The 18,359-nt window shown below is 42.4% G+C and overlaps 1 protein-coding gene across 1 annotated transcript; it reads left to right on the plus strand.

Moving 5' to 3' along the window:
* The first annotated feature begins 2,372 nt into the window (after positions 1-2,372).
* LOC121852104 (putative deoxyribonuclease TATDN3) lies at positions 2,373-17,771 on the plus strand. Its single transcript, XM_042346206.1, is given in 11 exon segments — positions 2,373-2,723; positions 4,292-4,324; positions 4,778-4,802; positions 4,805-4,850; positions 6,504-6,585; positions 8,526-8,588; positions 12,065-12,174; positions 14,454-14,509; positions 15,086-15,198; positions 16,852-16,929; positions 17,625-17,771. Coding segments are annotated over 11 exon segments (1,104 nt in total).
* Positions 17,772-18,359: the final 588 nt, after the last annotated feature.

The following is an 18,359-nucleotide window of genomic DNA, read 5'->3' on the forward strand; positions in this document are numbered from 1 at the left end:
GTACCAGTAAGACGAGAGCGATGCTGCTCGCGGGGTGTATTCAAAAATATGAGTTGATCCCCACGTGCCTGCAGCATGGTGGGACCTCAGGGGCGCGACCGCTACTTACAGCGATAATAGGGAGGGGGCATGAGGAGAGACTATTCCCGCAACAGGTTGCTTCCCAAAGTTGGCTGAAGCCAGCCTATCGAAGCTTCCCCACAAAATATGCTCGAATAGGCTGATGCGGGTGAGTCGTTCATTGACTAAAAACAACAGGTTATACATCGAAGATAGAGAAGTGTGCTTACACTGCTGCGCAAAATTAAAGAAGGTTACGCTGAGAAACGGAATAGCGCTGGCGTCATCTGCCACCATTGCAATCGTCTGGGTGTTTATGTTAATTGTTATATGAAAAGAAGCCTAAGTGAAAGCTAAATCCACGATAATTGATGTTGCGGCTCACATTCTGTAAACAGCTGCCATTAATGCACACTGCCTATATACGACATACCCCCAAGGAATGAAACCTCCTGACGCTAGTATTTGGGTTAAAATTACGCCCTCACCTCGATCTTATCGACCTGCGGTGATGGCCGTCTCCAATCTTGCTTTTGCGCGTCACCGAAGCCCAGTCATGGGTTTACCACAACGATTCAATAGCTGTGCGAACAGCAACCGATAGGTTCACCACATCCTGTCGTTCTAAAGCTTACCTGTCCTCAGGTCTAAGGTCTAGGCCGGACCTGCACGCTCGTGCGGCAATCCTTTGCACCTTTTTGGGCAACATACATTGTATCGTCTAACTGTCGGTTCCAGCACCACTTACGATAGAGAACCCTTCCTAAAGTCTCAATATGAGTGATCTTTGTGAAGAGCTTTGAGGCGCCGCACAGGATAGCCGGCTAGCGTAAACTCTGGGCAAGTCACGCTCGAAATGCTTGATCCCTACCGACAGTTTGTATGACAGTTTTAGGCGTCTCGTGAGCTGCTCGTCTGGGTATGGCTCCGGTCTACCGACAACCCGCGAGCGTTATCCAGGCTTGATCCGCTCTTTGCGACTATGCTTAGACCGATCATGGATTTGAATGTTTCCATACCGCTGCACAAGTATCCATGCGGCCACTGTCATCGACGGATGGACCTTGAAGACCTCACGTGCCATTTGTAGGCCTTCGGGTCATAATCTGGCACCGGAAGAGTGGCGAAGGAAGGAGAGCCGCTACCTGAGATGGATCTTCTTTATCTTGTGACCCAGTTAGTACCGGCGTCTGCTACGAGATCACCACGGGTGTCGATTAAATCGCTATCCTAACATAGGCCGCGTGAACGGGCCCACGTGTCAAAGTACCTTCAACTGGATGTGTGTTCTGCTCCAGACTCAGCTACGTCATCACTACTATGGACGGAGAAAGAAATGATGGGATTTGAGGGATCGGAAACTATATCATTAGGCTCAACAGGGATCCGTCAACGGATCTTGACTCGGATGGGGTCTGGCATAGTATGTAAAACCTATACGCGGGCTCGAAAATTTACGGTCATGCGTTTCGCAAGAAAAAGTACAAAATGCACGAACTTTTCAGCGGATGGCTCCAGTGAAATTAAAGGCAATACTATTCGCTTTATCGTCATGTTATGCGGTTAAATATCCCTATTCCTCTCTCCGGTTAATCGAAGAATAGTAGCGGATAGTAGATCGTCACATTAAGCTTCTCGGGATATACGCCGTAAATAAACGTACCACTTTCCGACTTATTGATGGCTAAAACAGCTTAAGTGCCATTAATGGTAACTTGACACGGGGTTTATATTGGGAAGCAGAAAAAGTTATTATTGTCCTAGTGGGTATATCCAATGGCAGAATTAAGCTTTCGTGACTGCAGGATTCATCTTCTTGGTTCTTTCGGTAAAGTCACGTAGAAGGGAAATAATAAATAATAAAAGTTAAACATACAATTATTTTCATGTTTATTTTTATTATTTATTATGTCCCTTCTACGTGACTTTACCAAAAGAACCAAGGAGATGGGCTGTCAATGTTTCGATTTGTCATAGGAATACTTCCATAATTTTTTGTCTACAGGCATAGATTGTCTGAAAATTCTACCATTTCATCAATACACTGCATTTGAAGAGGCCTGTGAACGCACACAATTTTCATTCGAAAGTGACACAAAATACAGCCGAGCAAGTAGGTTCGTTCATGACGGCTGATCCATGAGAATAAATTATTTCAGTTCCGCACGATTTTTTCCCTTGTACTATCCACATGGTTTGGCGCAAAAGATAAAAAAATATATATATATGCTTCCACGTCACTCAATTGCTAAATTGCCCGGTTGCTATTTATGAAGTGGAAAGAGGAGGTGGATGTTTACGAAACTTCAAGGATGGGGGGGGGGAGCGCCGGTTATCTGGGGTCACACTCCGAGCCACACGTCTGCATCGTGGACGATCACGCTGCCATTGCGCCACAAGCGCATGTGGTCCCCCCTCCCGGAGTGGCACGGAGCTCAGTGTTGGGACTCTACCCCCAAAACGCACGAGGCAACAACGGGAAGCACCGGGGTTCCCATAAGAAAATGGAGAAATGGCTCTGCCGAGTAATAGAACATTATGCACCCACCCATCCGATGCCGGGTTGCACGCCGCCCCACCAAATTTGCTACATAGCGGCCGGCAAATTACGGCCATGGAGCAGCATGAGCCTCTCTGAGGACTGCTTCGTGACTCGTATTCATGTGCATTGCTGCTCTTGAAATATTGCGTTTTTATGGAATAAAAACAAATTACGAATCTGAATCACCCCTGCGCTACATCGATGATTGTGTCACGAGAGTGTACAATGCACCATGTTGAAAGAAAATGTATGATACGTTCTGTTTTCTGTCCATTGTCATTTCTTCAAAGTAATATTTTACAGCCCTTTGTTAATCCACTGCTGGGTGAAGGCATGTCAGCACATTGTCAGTCTTTGAGTGTTGTTGGACCATACTTCACTTTTCTGGTTAGTGCAGTTGGTGAAGCTTAGTTGAATTAAAAAAAAATCCTACAGGTTGAGTAATGTATCGGTATCCAGTATAGAATTGTTTCTCTTTAACAGATACCACCGGCGTAATATACGATCATTTGTTTTAGAATAGTTTCCTGATAATAATTGACTATAATTGAATGGAAGCGGTCATGTGTAGCGCCACGGTGGTGAAATGTTAACTCCAGTGCCTGGTATACAGGAGGTTGTGGAGTCAATCCCGATCCTGACGCCTGTATATTTGTAGTTTGCATGTTCTCCTTGTAGTCGCGTGGATTTTTCTCCGGGTCCTCCGGATTTCCCTCCACATTTAGAAACATGCGTTTAGAGTATTTGGCTGCTATAATTGTCCACTGATGATAAGCCACTTCGTTGAGCTATCATTTGTGGCCAGGTCGCTTCTGAAAAAGAGCTGTATAGCTCAGTGGGCCTTACGTGGTAAAATAAAAATAGCATGAACCCAATTCATTTACCAGGGTTCCAATTCACTTATTGGAATTAATCGTAATTTTTCGTTTAAAATGTGTAAAATCTATCAGACAGATAAAATGTACATGGCCGTTATACGATTTTTGAAAAAAATGCATCTGGAAGCAATGAACACATTTACAATGCTGTACTCTGTAAATACAGTAAGTTACAAATTACGTATGATGGATTCCATTTAATTACAGACGGCTATAATCAGAAAAAATATCTGTAAAAAGTTCTTCACCATACGAGTAAATACACTTTGATTTAAATATGAATTCTTTCTCTTCCCTACTGAGTGTAAACCCAGACAGGGTGTACGCAAACAAGCGTCAGCACGGGCAATTTTGGTGTGAAACGAGCACGATATTTGTCTCGTTGCGTTGGGAACGAGATGTGGCAGGTCTGCCTTGGACATTGAATTGTGCATTGAGCTGCAAGAAGGCCACACAATTTGTTGAGTGGCCTTCGGGAGCCAGTCACTCAAGGCAACGGGTTTTGGGGGTGGGAAGGGGTTTGGGATTTTCGTGCCATTTTGGTTGTGGCCGCCACCTTGTGGAATATAAGGAGAACATCTTCCAGTGTGGAATATGGTAAATAAAAAACACACAACTCGCCATGACTGAAATTTCTTGGTGGGATCGAGAATGGCTGCAGGTTTTCTTGGTTACGAGTCATGCCGTAATTTTTTTGTTATTTTGTTTGTTGTCCGGGAATATAATTGTCTCTATTGTGCGGATGAATTGCGTGTTATTAATGCAATTTATTATCTGTGTATTTGCCAACTGTGTGTGTTTGTTGAAACAGGACATCGCAGAAGTAATCGAGAAAGCAAAGAAGGTAGGTTGAGTGAGCATGCATCGTTAAAGCCATATCCCTTACGAGACATAACCCCAAGTAATAAAGCATAGATCAAAAGACCGCTTGTGTCTGCGGGATGAAAAAGCAATCCTGAAATGTCAAGATACAATCCCTAACGATTCCTGGAATGTCGCGTTTTGCAGCGAGGTCTACGTTGCTAGGCATCTGTGTAAACATCGCTTGACTGATAATGCTTGTATGCCGGGAATGTGGAGAAATGGGCTTGCCAAACAATACATTACACGTCCAGTTACAAGGTACAAGCGCAAACAGCCCTTAATTATTAAAAGTCCACCAGCCATTACAGCTGTATTCAGTTTGCCGTGTACATGACTATTAAAGCTGAAGGAAGTTCTCTTCTTGGATCAGAACTCCTATGTTCTGGATGTTCTGCCATGTGACAAAATCTCGTATTGACACCTGGGTGTCCAGGCAGGGCTGGTGGCACTTGTGTCTGTTGCGAGCACCATGGAGAGTTTGCAAGGATCTTGGAGTTGTCCGAACGGTACGTGGTGCAATCGAGAGAGGCAAAAACATTACACGAGTGTGTCTGTGTGTGTGTGTGCATGTGATGGCTTTTTTTAACATACTATCATGCAGAGTGTGACTCGAGTCATGTGACTTGGACTCGAGTCAGACTCGAGTCATGAATTTGATGACTTCAGACTCGACTGGACTTGCATAACAATGACTTTGTCCCACCTCTGAGGTGTGGACTCAAGTCATGTGACTTGGACTCGAGTCAGACTCGAGTCATGAATTTGATGACTTCAGACTCGACTTGGACTTGCATAACAATGACTTTGTCCCACCTCTGCTATCATGTAATCGGCATCCAATATACATGCGTTGTTGTCTAACGTGTCTGGCTAAATGGTAGTGTGGTATCTATTGCACATTTTGGCAGTATCAAATTGATTAAACAATAAGAATAGTAGTATGGTGTTATATTTTGTGGTAAGAATTTGGTGGTGTCTGATTTAAACAAAATTCATAATATAATCATCAGCCATGATCAGTCTACTGCTCTATGAAGGCCTCCCCAAGCTATTGATAAAGTATACTGCTCACACTTGATTACGTCACCCAACTTATATCATGTTGTATTATACAGTTTTCATGGTAAAAAGGAATTTTGTATTGCCAGTAAAAAATCACGTTGCAATTTTGAATGCCAAAAGGTCACAAGCACGTTGCTCAGAAGCACATCGTCACACCCCATTGCGACAGTCCTGGCTGCAGCCCATGTATGTTAGCACTGAATCATTTCAATCATTTGACGCTGTGCAATGTGGCTAGCAAACAACTTTCTCCGTTGGTAGCAACAGTAACAGTGATACATCATTTACGTGGATGTACCAAAGTCGAGCACTGTTACAATCATGAACGCAACAAGCAGTCGCCATATAGAGTGAGTATGAGTGACAAATCTGACCGTCATTGAATGCACGTTATATGACATGCTGTGTTACAAGATATACTCTGATATGGAACGCTTTAAGAGGAATCAGAAATGTTCATGCATCGCCCGATCTCGGAATCCAAGTGGTTTGAGCCTTGACAATGATTGGATGGCTGACCACCATGCATACAGCAGGTGTAAAAGGCTGTGAGGCTACATTATGGACACCACAAGACATTGGAGCGTAATCTAATGTTGTACTGTACTATGCTCCCACGTATGCGCACGCCTCACCTTCACCGACCAGCATGGTGATGTATGGTCAATCAACCTGAACAGCATGGAGAGGCGCATCATCCACAGCGCATTCACAAAAAGACTTGCACATGTACATGACAATATCATCAAGTGGAGACCCTTCTGTTGTCTCCACATATAATTAAAACTATGATTTAGTCCACCGGCCTTTTGGCTTTCCAGACCAATCTTATCAAGCAGCATTTGTGTAAGCAAGCAAACTCTGGAGCGGTTTCGACCTTCCTTGTCTCATCCAGGATTTTTTCTGTTGCGTATAGTCACTTTAAGATGTTTCTTGTTCATGTTTTTCTTTTGTTGCGGTTGCACCCGAGTCAAGAGCCGCATGGCTCACAGGGTTATACGTAATAAATGAAACTGAAACCGAATCAGCAGACTCGGCCTTGTTGGTATTACCAAGAGGGCAATACCATAATGGCCGTGGTGTGTGGTGTGTTGCAGGTTCCCTGGTTTTGTGTTGCCCTGCCTGGGCGTTCACCCGGTGCAGGGATCTCCCTGCCAACCACGCAGCGCCACCCTGGAGGTACCCACAGGGGTCTCGCAGTCCACAGCCACACCCGGCTCACATTAACGGACGTTAACCTTTGTACCGGGTGGGGAGAGCGGTGGTTATAGCGAGCTGCGCTATAAATACTAAACTTAACTTTTTGTTTTAGCAGGTAAGGCCCGCTGAGCTTCAGAAGCGCGACCTGGCCACAAATGATAGCTCGAGGAAGTGGCTTATCAAAGTGGAAATTAAAATTTGGTGAACTGATTTCGAATCCAGTCCACCACTAACATCAGCTACTGAGTGATATCTAAACCGGTAGCGAGTCTCCGAAACACTAACTTTGCATTGACCAGCATGGTGAAGTGTGGACAAGCAGTCCCCATGAGCGAAAGACGTGGGGATGCCTTAATCCAGCAGTGGATTGACAAAGGGCGGTAAAAAAATACCTTTGTACCTTTGCGTCACGAAAAAAAACGCAGCCGCTGACAAATTGTTACAATGCTCCCTGTTGCACTGGAATTCAGCATACCCATGCCGTCCTTCTTCCCTTTAAAGTTGTCTTATTTTTAAAATTTCATTGATGCGCATCACTCTATTTTTATAGCATGTTGAAATCCGGTAACTCTACAAACTTTAAAAGTTAAAACTACATTTGTACTTTTGTGACTTATTGTCATGTGATGCGAGAAATACGTCTCCTTTGTAGGAATGTGGAATTTCTAATCACTAGCTCATGGCTGTAAACAGATGAGTACCGAGGAGGAAATAACTCGTTTGACTATCACGTGATACAGCCGAGCACACAATCTAAATAAACTGTCTGGAAATCATGTTAGTGTACTTCACAAGCGAGTTTGTTCATGGTATTGTGGCAGAGGGCTTCCTTCAGGGAGAAAGTATAAAACTGATAGACAGTCATTTCATATTTATATTTAACTAGCCTGTAGTTTATTCGGCAACATTCCCAGATAAAGAATATATTTTACCGGATGTCTATGCACATTTTATGGGCCATTTCGCACGTGCCTGCTAACTTTACCGCATTCCTTGGGCCAATAGGCTACAGGCTATGGGCATTTGTAGACACTGGTTAATCGAGCCATAGTTTAGGCTTGCTGGAGTTTTATTCTGATGCTGCTCACCACTTATCAAGTTCAAGTTCATTTATTAGGTATAGCCCTGTGAGCCATTCGGCTCTTGAATCGGGTGCAACCGCACCAAACAAAAAACAAAAACATGACCACAAATCATCTTAAAGTTAATATGTGACTGAGTGCAAACAGAACATCCATTGCCAACAATGAAGAAGCCTTAAAAGCGCTGGTGTAGACTCCACAAATATTTCAATAATTGAGTGTAGTTCCCGGTTGGGCTGCGTGTTAAGCATTTCTTCTCTTGAGCTTTCACCACGCACATCTGAGGGCATCTCTTGAAAGGCCGTGGGTAGACTTTCATCCAGCATTGGACGGGCAAAGGCGATGTCCACAGCAGTGCGTGATGAAAACTCAAGAGAATAATTTCTCAAACTGCAGGCCTGACCCGTGGAGAACCACACTCTAGATTAAAAACAAATTTCTTTAGAAATGCTTTTTGTATTCAGTTTATTGCCCTTCCCCCACACCTTCGATTAGCACGGTTGGCTACATAGGGTGCAAAAGATATTCAACATACGTATGTACACACACTTGGAATACAAGGAGTTATGAAAACATAGACCTGTGAAACCTACAATAATGGTTAATGCAGGTGTGATCAGTCAAAAGTGCGATGGCCACGAGGCTTGAGGTTATGATGATATGACTGTCTTCTTGGTTCTTTGGTAAAGTCACGTAGAAGGGAAAAATATATATATATATATATTAAAAAAATAAATACATTTCTACGTGACTTTACCGAAAGAACCAAGAAGATGAATCCCTGCAGTCACGAAAGCTTTAAATCGAAATGATATGACTGTTTTGTTTCTCCGCTAGGACCTGATGTCTGCCCAGCCAGTGATAGAGCAGCAGTGCGAGCGCTTGATGGCTGTGGGAGAGGTAGGTCTGTGCCTTTTTTTCTTTTTTATGACAAATTATGCTTTTTAAGAATCGTGCCTCGGTGGCAACACTCTCACATGAATTGGACTCGTGTAGCTGTCGGTGGAAACACGACGCATTGTTCAATGATCACACATTTCGTGTGGTTTTCAGTGTGCGGGGAATAGTTTACGGTAACACCTGTGATGTGAATACGTTTTGAAACGTGCCAAATTGTTTTTTCGACACCATTATGAGGGAGTACAGCAATGTACACTATTCCCGATGTGAATAAGTTGCGATCGTGAATTAAAAAGTACAACAATAGGATTGATAATGCTGGAATTACATATGTAGACTTTCCTGGTAATGTGCATTTAATTCATCTTAGCAGATCTGTATTGTAACTAAATAGGTTAGAATACAAGGCTGACCACATTACAAATGACCGTTGTCATTTTATCTAATCTAATGGATTCTAAAAATGCAGTCCTAAGAGGTTTGTCCATAAAATTATGCATATAAAATGGAGGAAAACAAGTTAATGGAGATTTGATTCTGTAAAAGGCTACCTTGAATACATTTTAAAATAACGTGTGGGTAGTGCAGCAAGCCGAGCATAGCCAAAACCAATATGTGAAAACAATGCTAAGAGCTGGTAATGCACAAGTTGTGTCTTTTATTGTGTACTGCACTTTGGAAAGTTAGACTAGGCCTTTAAGTAGGCGTCAGGGCTTGACACGTCATCAAAGGTAATGGGTAAGGATTATAGAGGAATATACATCATTAGACAAGGCTACACTTATCACGAGAAGGTGGCTAAATTTAGAATGCTCTAGTTTGTATTTTATTACACGACAATTTATGAAGCTGTCCGTGTGGAAGACCATTAAACAGCAGCGTGCGACATGACTGTTTTGGGACGTATCGGACACATCACGTTGTTGTTTAGATGTATTATTGTTAATGTATTATTTTGAGTTGCCTTATTTTCTTTCTGGATAAAAAATAATGGAGATACCTATATCTATTGGTTATTGATACATACTTCCAAGCTCACCACTTCCCACGAAATAAAATGTACAGCCCTTTGTCAATCGACTGCTCGATGAAGGCCTTCCCACACTGTACCAATCGTGAGAGTTGTTTCGGGAAGATTTCACCACACTCGTCAGTAAAACTTGGTGAAGGGGAGCCCAGGACCAGTTCAGATCCAACTTGCCACCGATGTTAGCTGTGGCCAGGAATCGAACTCGAGTCACTCCACTAATTGCACAATTGCTTCCCTCAATTCTGTGCGTTGTGCTATTACTCAGAGAGTTCTGTACTGGAATTGAGTTTTCTGTAAGTATCGATTTAAAGCTTTCGTGACTGCAGGGATTCATCTTCTTGCTTCTTTCGGTAAAGTCACGTAGAAGGGAAATCTTGCTACCGTAATGCCACTTGTACATGGAATAACATTGTATATATTTTACATTTAAAAAGTATTTTAACTATACCATATACCTAATTAAAATATATATTACTGAAATGCTAAGTTATATGTAAAGGTTAATATATTTGTGTTATGCTTAATGTTCCCATGGGCATTTTTTTTTTACTTTTGTACAATTATACCATTGACCTTTCATCACATGTGACATGGACAGAGTGGTACTTGGTCTGAGCAAGGTTTCCCTTAATTAAGAGGTGATTGATTGGAACAGACTCTCATCTGGTGTTAAACTTTAAAGGCCATCAATGAAGGAAAAGTTGTGAAATTACAGCTTAATTTCTAAAAGGCTATTACTACAAAGGCCACCAAAACGGGTCTTAGTTTTTCTAACAATAGTAATTGGAAAGTTTTCATCTTATTATAATGAAACATTATACTTGGAAGCACTGAAAACCCTCCTGGCAAAGACCTACTTTAAAAACAGTGTTGCCAACGTAGCATATCTTCCCATGACACATTTGAGTTGTAAACCAACCACGCTGATATTTAAAAACAATAAAATATATGGCATCGTTTGCACACCCTTTGCTATGACGTATGTAACTGCACATTGCCACCTTTTATTGCAGCTCTGGCAGTGAAAGCTTATGACAGAGACAATGGAATGTCTCAAAGGTCAAGCTACTGTGACATGTCTAACCTTCGTCATGGGTGTTATCACTGCTATTTATTTGCACCAATAATCGAGTGCGATACCGTGGATAGGGAACTCCTGCGCATAAGATTCACACATCCACAATAGTGTATTCAGCATATTCCAGTCTAACTGTACCATGACAACACACTGCAGTGATTGTCATATCTAGAGCATAGTGGTTAAGTGTTTGAATGTATTTACTTATTCTTGTGCGTTTGTGAATACCTGTATGCATTGCGTTTTGGCGGATTTTCTTACAACGATTGTGGGAGTGTGTCTCCACATTGCTGGCATTTAAATGTTGGTGTTTCAAACTAATTAGTTGAAGCACAATCAAGTATGTCTCATCCGCAGAACAATATTCATTAATGGATGTTGGTTTTTATGGATCGATCAATGAGAAATGCTCTGACAAGCAGTACTTCCTGAAGATGCCTCCAATGTTGGAGGCGAAACGTCGCAAAGGAAGAGTAACTTTTAAAAGAGCATTTCTTAAAATAAGAAATGCCAACGTCAATTATACAAAACTGGCAAAACAGCCAGCGACTATGAGTGGATATTATTAACAGCAAATGTTATCTTCCATGCAAGGCCACCAAAACGTGTTTTGGGACACTGGGGAAAAATCACATATGAGGTCCTCCGTGTGAAGTTCTTTGGGCTTTTTCTGAAGCCCCCGCTTGGCCATTTTTGTGGATCCCCTCAGATCTGAGGCCCAGGGAAAACTGTCACGTAGAAAATCAAATAATAATAGAATATGACGTTTCGGTTGCAAACAAGCAACCATCATCAGGTAAGAATGAATGATAAACACAGACACGGGACCAGCATAGGCAGACATGCAGAGAGAGACACATTGTGTGTGTCTCTCTCTGCATGTCTGCCTATGCTGAGAGACATTGTGTGTGTCTCTCTCTGCATGTCTGCCTATGCTGGTCCGTGTCTGTATTTTATCATTCATTCTTACCTGATGATGGTTGCTTGCTTTGCAACACACACAATGTGTCTCTCTCTGCATGTGTGTCCTTGTGTGTGTCTCTCTCTGCATGTGTCTGCCTATGCTGTTCCCGTGTCTGCGTTTTATTCATTCTTACCTGATGATGGTTGCTTGTGTTGCAACCGAAACGTCGTATTCTATTATTTGATAAAATTTTCTCGGTGACTTTACCGAAAGAACCAAAGAGTAATTCCTGCAGTCACGAAAGCTTCGAATCTAGTTTCCCCCCACCCCACCCCCTCCTCCCTTGCTGCTGCCCTGCTTCCATTCACTTCGTTGAGTCTTTTAAGAATCCTCAACCTTTATAAATGTCCACGTTGCCCGAGTTGTGCGCGAACCACCAGAGGGGGCTCTTGCGTTGCTTGCAGGTGGGGCTGGACTTCAGCCCCCGTGTGGCCAAGACGGAGCAGGACAAGCAGGGCCAGAGGGAGGTGCTCTCTCGCCAGGTGGCGCTCGCCCTACGGCTCGACCTGCCCCTGTGAGTGTCTTGGCAACGACCAACAAAACCCTCTCTCTCCCCTCTCTACCCAAGCCCACATGGCCCACATCGAATGCGGCCAAGTGTTGCCAACTTCTTTTAGGGCACGCTCGGTTGCCAAATGGGTTTCGGAGAGTCCACTCGATGTCTCAATATGGGTCACCAAAAAGGGAGCATTGTCAAATTCATCATTGAGACGAGATATTGTACATTTGCAGTAACACTGTAAAAAAAATACTTCAGTAAATTAAGCAAAATAAAGTAACAGAAAAAATAACACAGTCCTGCTGCTAGTTTGTAGTCGAAGTGGGACAATGATTCACCACAATTGCACACACACGGGGCATGCACACACACACACACAGACGACCAACAACAACGATCCCCCCGTGTAGCCTTAACAGACTAAAGGGGCAAGTGCTGTGAGTGACACTTATGAAGGCTGGTTCAGCACACGAGGGGGTGGTGGCCAACACCACGCCCGGCCGCCTTTGTGTCCCCAGTGGTGATGTTTACACACGAAGGCACTGGTGTTGTCCGTGAGCAAGAATCGAACTCGGGTCACCGCTTTCGTAGCGCAGCGCGCTGACCGCTACGCCACTGCTCCCCACACAAAGACAAAGATCCCCTGTGTAGCCTTAACAGGCTGTAGGGCAAGTGCTGTTAGCGAGCACCTATGAAGGCCGGAACGGTACACGAGAGGATGGATGGGCAGCACCACCTCCCGGCCGCCTTTGTCCACGCGTGCACACAAACACTCCCAGCGCTAGGTCCACTCGTTACATCTCGCGGAGGATCGCTCCTCTTAAAATAGTTCAGTTTGCAATTGGCAGGTCGCGTTTTAAGTATTTTTTCTTTTACACGCTTTTGATTAACTCTGTTGTTGTGTCCTCAAATCTTCTAACTAAATTTTTACCCACTTCCCAATGTGGTATCGACTGCAAACTTGGTATACTTATGTTATACTGATGACAATACTATATTCTATCATTAAAAAAAAACATTTTAAAATATTCTTCTTTAGATGTTATGTTTCGGCTTGGCTCTAATTGTCCACGCTCAACTGACGTTGGCTGTAAATGGGCACGGCCCCTTACGTTATGGCAAGCTTCGGGCTACTTCCTGGAGTCGTGGAGTTATTCTATTGCTAGTAGGGCACATTTCATTAAAGCGTGTTTAAAAAATAAGTTTTTTAAACGTTACTTATTTTTTGTATTTCATGGAAGCTGGTTCGTAAGCACGGGTGTTTGTAAGTCGGTGCGTTCATAAATATTGGACTGCCTCTACTGTACGACCATCAGTGTGAAAAATAAGTGTATTATTGATATATTAAGATATATTACCTTGTATATTATACTATATGTATTATTAGTTTATCATATACACATTTTTACACTTATATGTACATAGTCGCCATAAATGTAGTATGTGGGTGAAAACTTAAGAGAGTACGTGTAGACATCAAATTAACTGCGCTTGGGAGCCATCTGGTGGATGATTGTCACTGTGCAGCGTAAACCATTTGGGTGTTCATGGTAAAGTTCGTAAATCTCGAGTACATTATGCCGCCGAGGTACCAACGTACGTAAACACGGATTGGGTATCACTCAGTTGAGTACGTTATAACAAAAGTACGTAACACGGGAGGGCGTAGATCGGGGTATTACTGGATATCACACATAGAAAATTAATGCAGGATCCTTTATATACGTGGAATCATGTCAAAGTTCAAAGTTCATTTATTAGGTATAGCCCTGTGAGCCATTCGGCTCTTGAATCGGGTGCAACCGCAACAAACAAAAATAAAAACATGAACAAGAAAACATCTTAAAGTAACTATGTGCAAACAGAAAATCCAAGAAGAGACAGCAAAATATTGCAGAAAAGTACCGTACACCAACCCTGTGCAAATATCCCAGTGGGATGCAAGTCAAACAACAACAACCACAAGACAACTTAGATTGAAGCCATCAGTCTAACTCTGTACTACAACAAACAAACATGGCCAAACCAAAAAACTTTTCGAAATCACCAAAATAAAATGTCACGAGACAATTGGCCGGCTATTAAATATAGTAGATTGATACAGGATCCTTAATGCACACCTGGAATCGCTCCAGAGTCTGCATAGTGCCCTTATTCCAAAAAAAATTGCTAGATTTGACTTAAATGCACATGGTTGCGTGAGCACCCAATCAGCTGGAGAACACGATGATGTTGTGCTTGCTTGGTTTGATTCAACTGATGTAGGATCTTGCATGGTGGTGTTTGGTCTGCAGGAATGTGCACTCGAGGTCCGCTGGTAGACCAACTATTCAACTTCTCAAAGAGCAAGGTTCGGAAATAACAAGTGACATTCAAATTGAGATACAAAGAATAAACTTATAGATAACACACTTTTTAAAGGAATGTTCAAATTACTTTAAAAGATAACTGCCCAGTTGAGTATCCTTACATTGAGAGAAAGTTCCAAATGTAACTTGGCCCCTTTATATATTACCTTATTGCAATAGTCATCAGTAACTTATTTTTGCATTGCCTATGTTATTTTCATATGATTAAATGCCTGTTAAATATTGTACAGGTCACAATTATTTATTGCTGAAATGCGCATTGAGACAGTGTTCATCTCCTGTTTAAAGTCCTTAGCCAATGGTGGAAATTCCACATTCCTATGATGAGATCTAGTCTACCCATATGACATCAGCTGTTTACTTCCCCATGAAGTGGCACTAATTTTATCAACCTTGGAGGTTTGGTGGACTGTGTCAATCCCCAACCCGGATTTGGACTCGTAACCTTTCGATCGCAAGCCGCTCTATTGCGGAGTCACCCGGTCAGAAATCTTGTATAGAGTGGTTAAGTATCGGTTAATCGCCGGGACTGTCTGTGCTTTGCTCACATGATCCAGGAGCCCAGAATGTGTTGCTGCATGCCTTTGATGGGAGGCCTTCTGTGGCAATGGAGGGCGTTCAGGCTGGATACTTCTTCTCCATTCCGCCTTCCATCGTCCGCAGTGAACAGGTTTGTTGAAGTGGATTTTCCAAACAGGCGGTCGGCTGACTCAGAGGTCAGACACGGAGCTGGCACTGCTGAGATACTGGGTTTGAATTCAGGTTTCAGCTGCCGGCAATCAAAATAGTTTCTAAACTGTATCCCTTGCCTGGTACACGGGTCTTGGCTTTGATTCTGACCCTGACGATGCCTGTATATTTGGAGTTTGCATATTCTTTTCCTGTGGTAATGTGGATTTTTGTTTTATATGTATATATATAAGTTCCTCCAGTTTTTCCCTCCATATTTAGAAACATGCATTTAGATCATTTGGCTACTGCTATACATTCCCGCGTGTGATGTAAGCAACATCGGTGAGTTATTATGTGTGGCCAGGACATCTTTGAAGACGAGCTAATAGCTCAGTGGGCTTTACCTGGTACACTAAAATAGTTGAATTCCTGTACACAAAAAAAACTGTTTTTACAATTGTGTTTTCACTGAATTTTGTTAAATTGCCAGTTATGAACATTTTAAATATTTGTTTCACTTCCAAGCAATAAAGAATACTCTGTAGCAGAGCAGGTGGGAAGGGTTTGCTCCCTGATGTGAATAAGGGGGTTTCTTGAGGTGTCAAAAACAATTTGATGTCTCCTTCTGCAGACTCTTCTGTAACATAAGGCGATGGATGTGCTCACTGTGAGAGCTCCAAATGTACTAAGTTTAACGGAATGTCTAAACTACAAGCAGGATATAATTGTGAGAAGAAAAAGTAAACAATTGAGTTTCTCTGATAAAGATATTATTTGTCATTCCATTTCACCTTTTAATTCAAATTAGTATCGTGAATAATGGTCATTTGGAAATTTAACAGGAGGGATAGAAATGTTTTCATCCAAAAAAAAACCGAATCCTACTCACGAACAGGTTAACACTACATTATAATTTACGTTTTGCTAAATAAATGCGTTCAGGAGGCAGTGCATACATTTTAGGTTTAAATACGCCGTATGATGGAGTCGACTCACAGTTATAATCAGGATAAGACTGTAAACACCACATACATCGCAGTACGGTAAGTGAAGTCTAATGGCCACAGCATAGAAAAAACACATTTTTGGTAAATGCAAAGTTACTCAGCCAAGGCATACATTTAATTAAAATAATCTGAGATAATTATCTAATTTGTTATTGCAAACCCAGGCTAGTATGTGTTTCTCATGCCATAAAGCAACAGAAACTGATTATGTTTTATACTCTTTGTTTTTTTTCGGTAAAGTCACGTAGGTAAAAATTAAAATAAAATAAATGAAAACAACTAAATTAAATCACGACGTTTCGGAGGCAACACAAGCTTCCGTCTTCAGGTGAAACCGTAACGATTTAATTTAGTTTTCATTTATTTTATTTTTTACCTACGTGACTTTACCGAAAAAACCCAAAGAGTATGAATCCTTGCAGTCACGAAAGCTTCAAATCTAGAATTGATTATGTTTTGTTGAATACATTTCCCATTTGGAGCTCCGCATTGAGCTAAAGTGTGGTCAAACAACCCTCATGACCGACATGATGTGGACAGACCCTCATCCGGCAGGGGATTGACAAGGCACTGTATAATATTAATCGATATAATGAGCTGCCCATCTATCTGGAGCTAACGTGAGTTTTGTTTCTCTCAAGAAGGAGAAACTCGTGAAGCAGTTGCCTCTGGAGTACCTGGTGCTGGAGACAGACTCCCCGGCCCTTGGGCCTATCAAACAGGTATATCAGCAAAAACACTTCCGTTCACAATGGAAATGGCAAGCGCTTTCATTTTAATGAGGGTTGTGGAAAAATTTAGTGTGCTATATAAAACGGCTTTACTACCCGGCTTCGCCTGGGACTTGGATTCACCAGGCCTGGCCGCCTTTGTCTCCCCAGTGGTGATGTCTCCCCAGTGGTGATGTTCACACACCACACCAGTTACTCGTTTGAGGCTGAGTCGACCTAGGGGAGGCCCAGGACCGGTTCAAATAATCATCACCGGTGGTGGCCGTGAGCGGGAATCGAACTCGGGTCGCCGGGTTCATAGCGCAGCGCGCTAACCACTACACTACTGCTCCCCCCACACGCATGCGTGTCCATAGGTACACATACACGTGTAACATCAGCAGGCACACTGTTACGCTTTCGCATACGGGTCACATGACAGATTTGACCTCACAGCTCACTTGCCGTGCAAAATATATGCATTATTGTGTCCCCCCCACCCCCAAAAAAATACCAAAGTCTATTTTTATAATTTTTGTATGGTGTACTGTCTGGACAGTACCCACATGGCAAATTTCAAGTTTGTTGCATGTCGTGAAGTACGCTAAACATTTTTTACAAACACACATAATCACACATTTCCCTTTTATATATATAAATGAATGAATGACGCATTGCGACTGTACTGTCACTTTCATCTTTTGCAGATAAGAAATGAACCCAGCAATATTGTGGTGTCCTGCGAGTACGTGGCGAGGGTAAAGGGTGTATCGGTGGAGTATGTGGCACAGGTCACCACTGCCAATGCACTGAGGCTTTTTCCAAAACTTATGCGTTACATTAAGCTTTGTTAGTTACAAAACACCCCCCTCCCTAAAAAATACACACTGTGTAAAACAGCAGCCAACTCTTGATATTTCTTCGCGCGTGCTCTCAATGTGTATTTTTATCCCCCTTTCTGTGACCACTGACATTTCTTCGGCCACTGGTTAGTTGAGAATATCGATTAAGTTGTTTTGGAAGCCTGAAGTCGGACAATGTGAAGAACATGGTCATCCCAGTTAAACTGTGCTTCAGTAACGATTGCTTCATTACTTGTGCATATCATTAGTGTGTTTGAAACATTAACTTACAAATACATTGAGCGATGTTTTGTACACACAATATATTTACATGTTATTTCATGACCATCAGGTTGATTACTCCAGAATTATAATTAGCAGAGCAGAATTTCCTTTTAATGAGAGTGGTGCAAACTGTCACGGTTACACAATGAATTGGCATGTCTGTTCATACTACAGCATGATCATGTGCCAGTTTTTTTGCATGTAATTTTCACGTAATACTGTATGCAGTGCCAATGATGCACTTGCAGAGTCCTTATTTCTCCACCAGTGAGTGGGAACATTTTGCAAATCATGTTACATGCATTTATTTTCATC

This window comes from Callorhinchus milii, unplaced genomic scaffold (genome assembly GCF_018977255.1).
Source record: "Callorhinchus milii isolate IMCB2004 unplaced genomic scaffold, IMCB_Cmil_1.0 Scaffold414, whole genome shotgun sequence".
NCBI lineage: Eukaryota > Metazoa > Chordata > Chondrichthyes > Chimaeriformes > Callorhinchidae > Callorhinchus > Callorhinchus milii.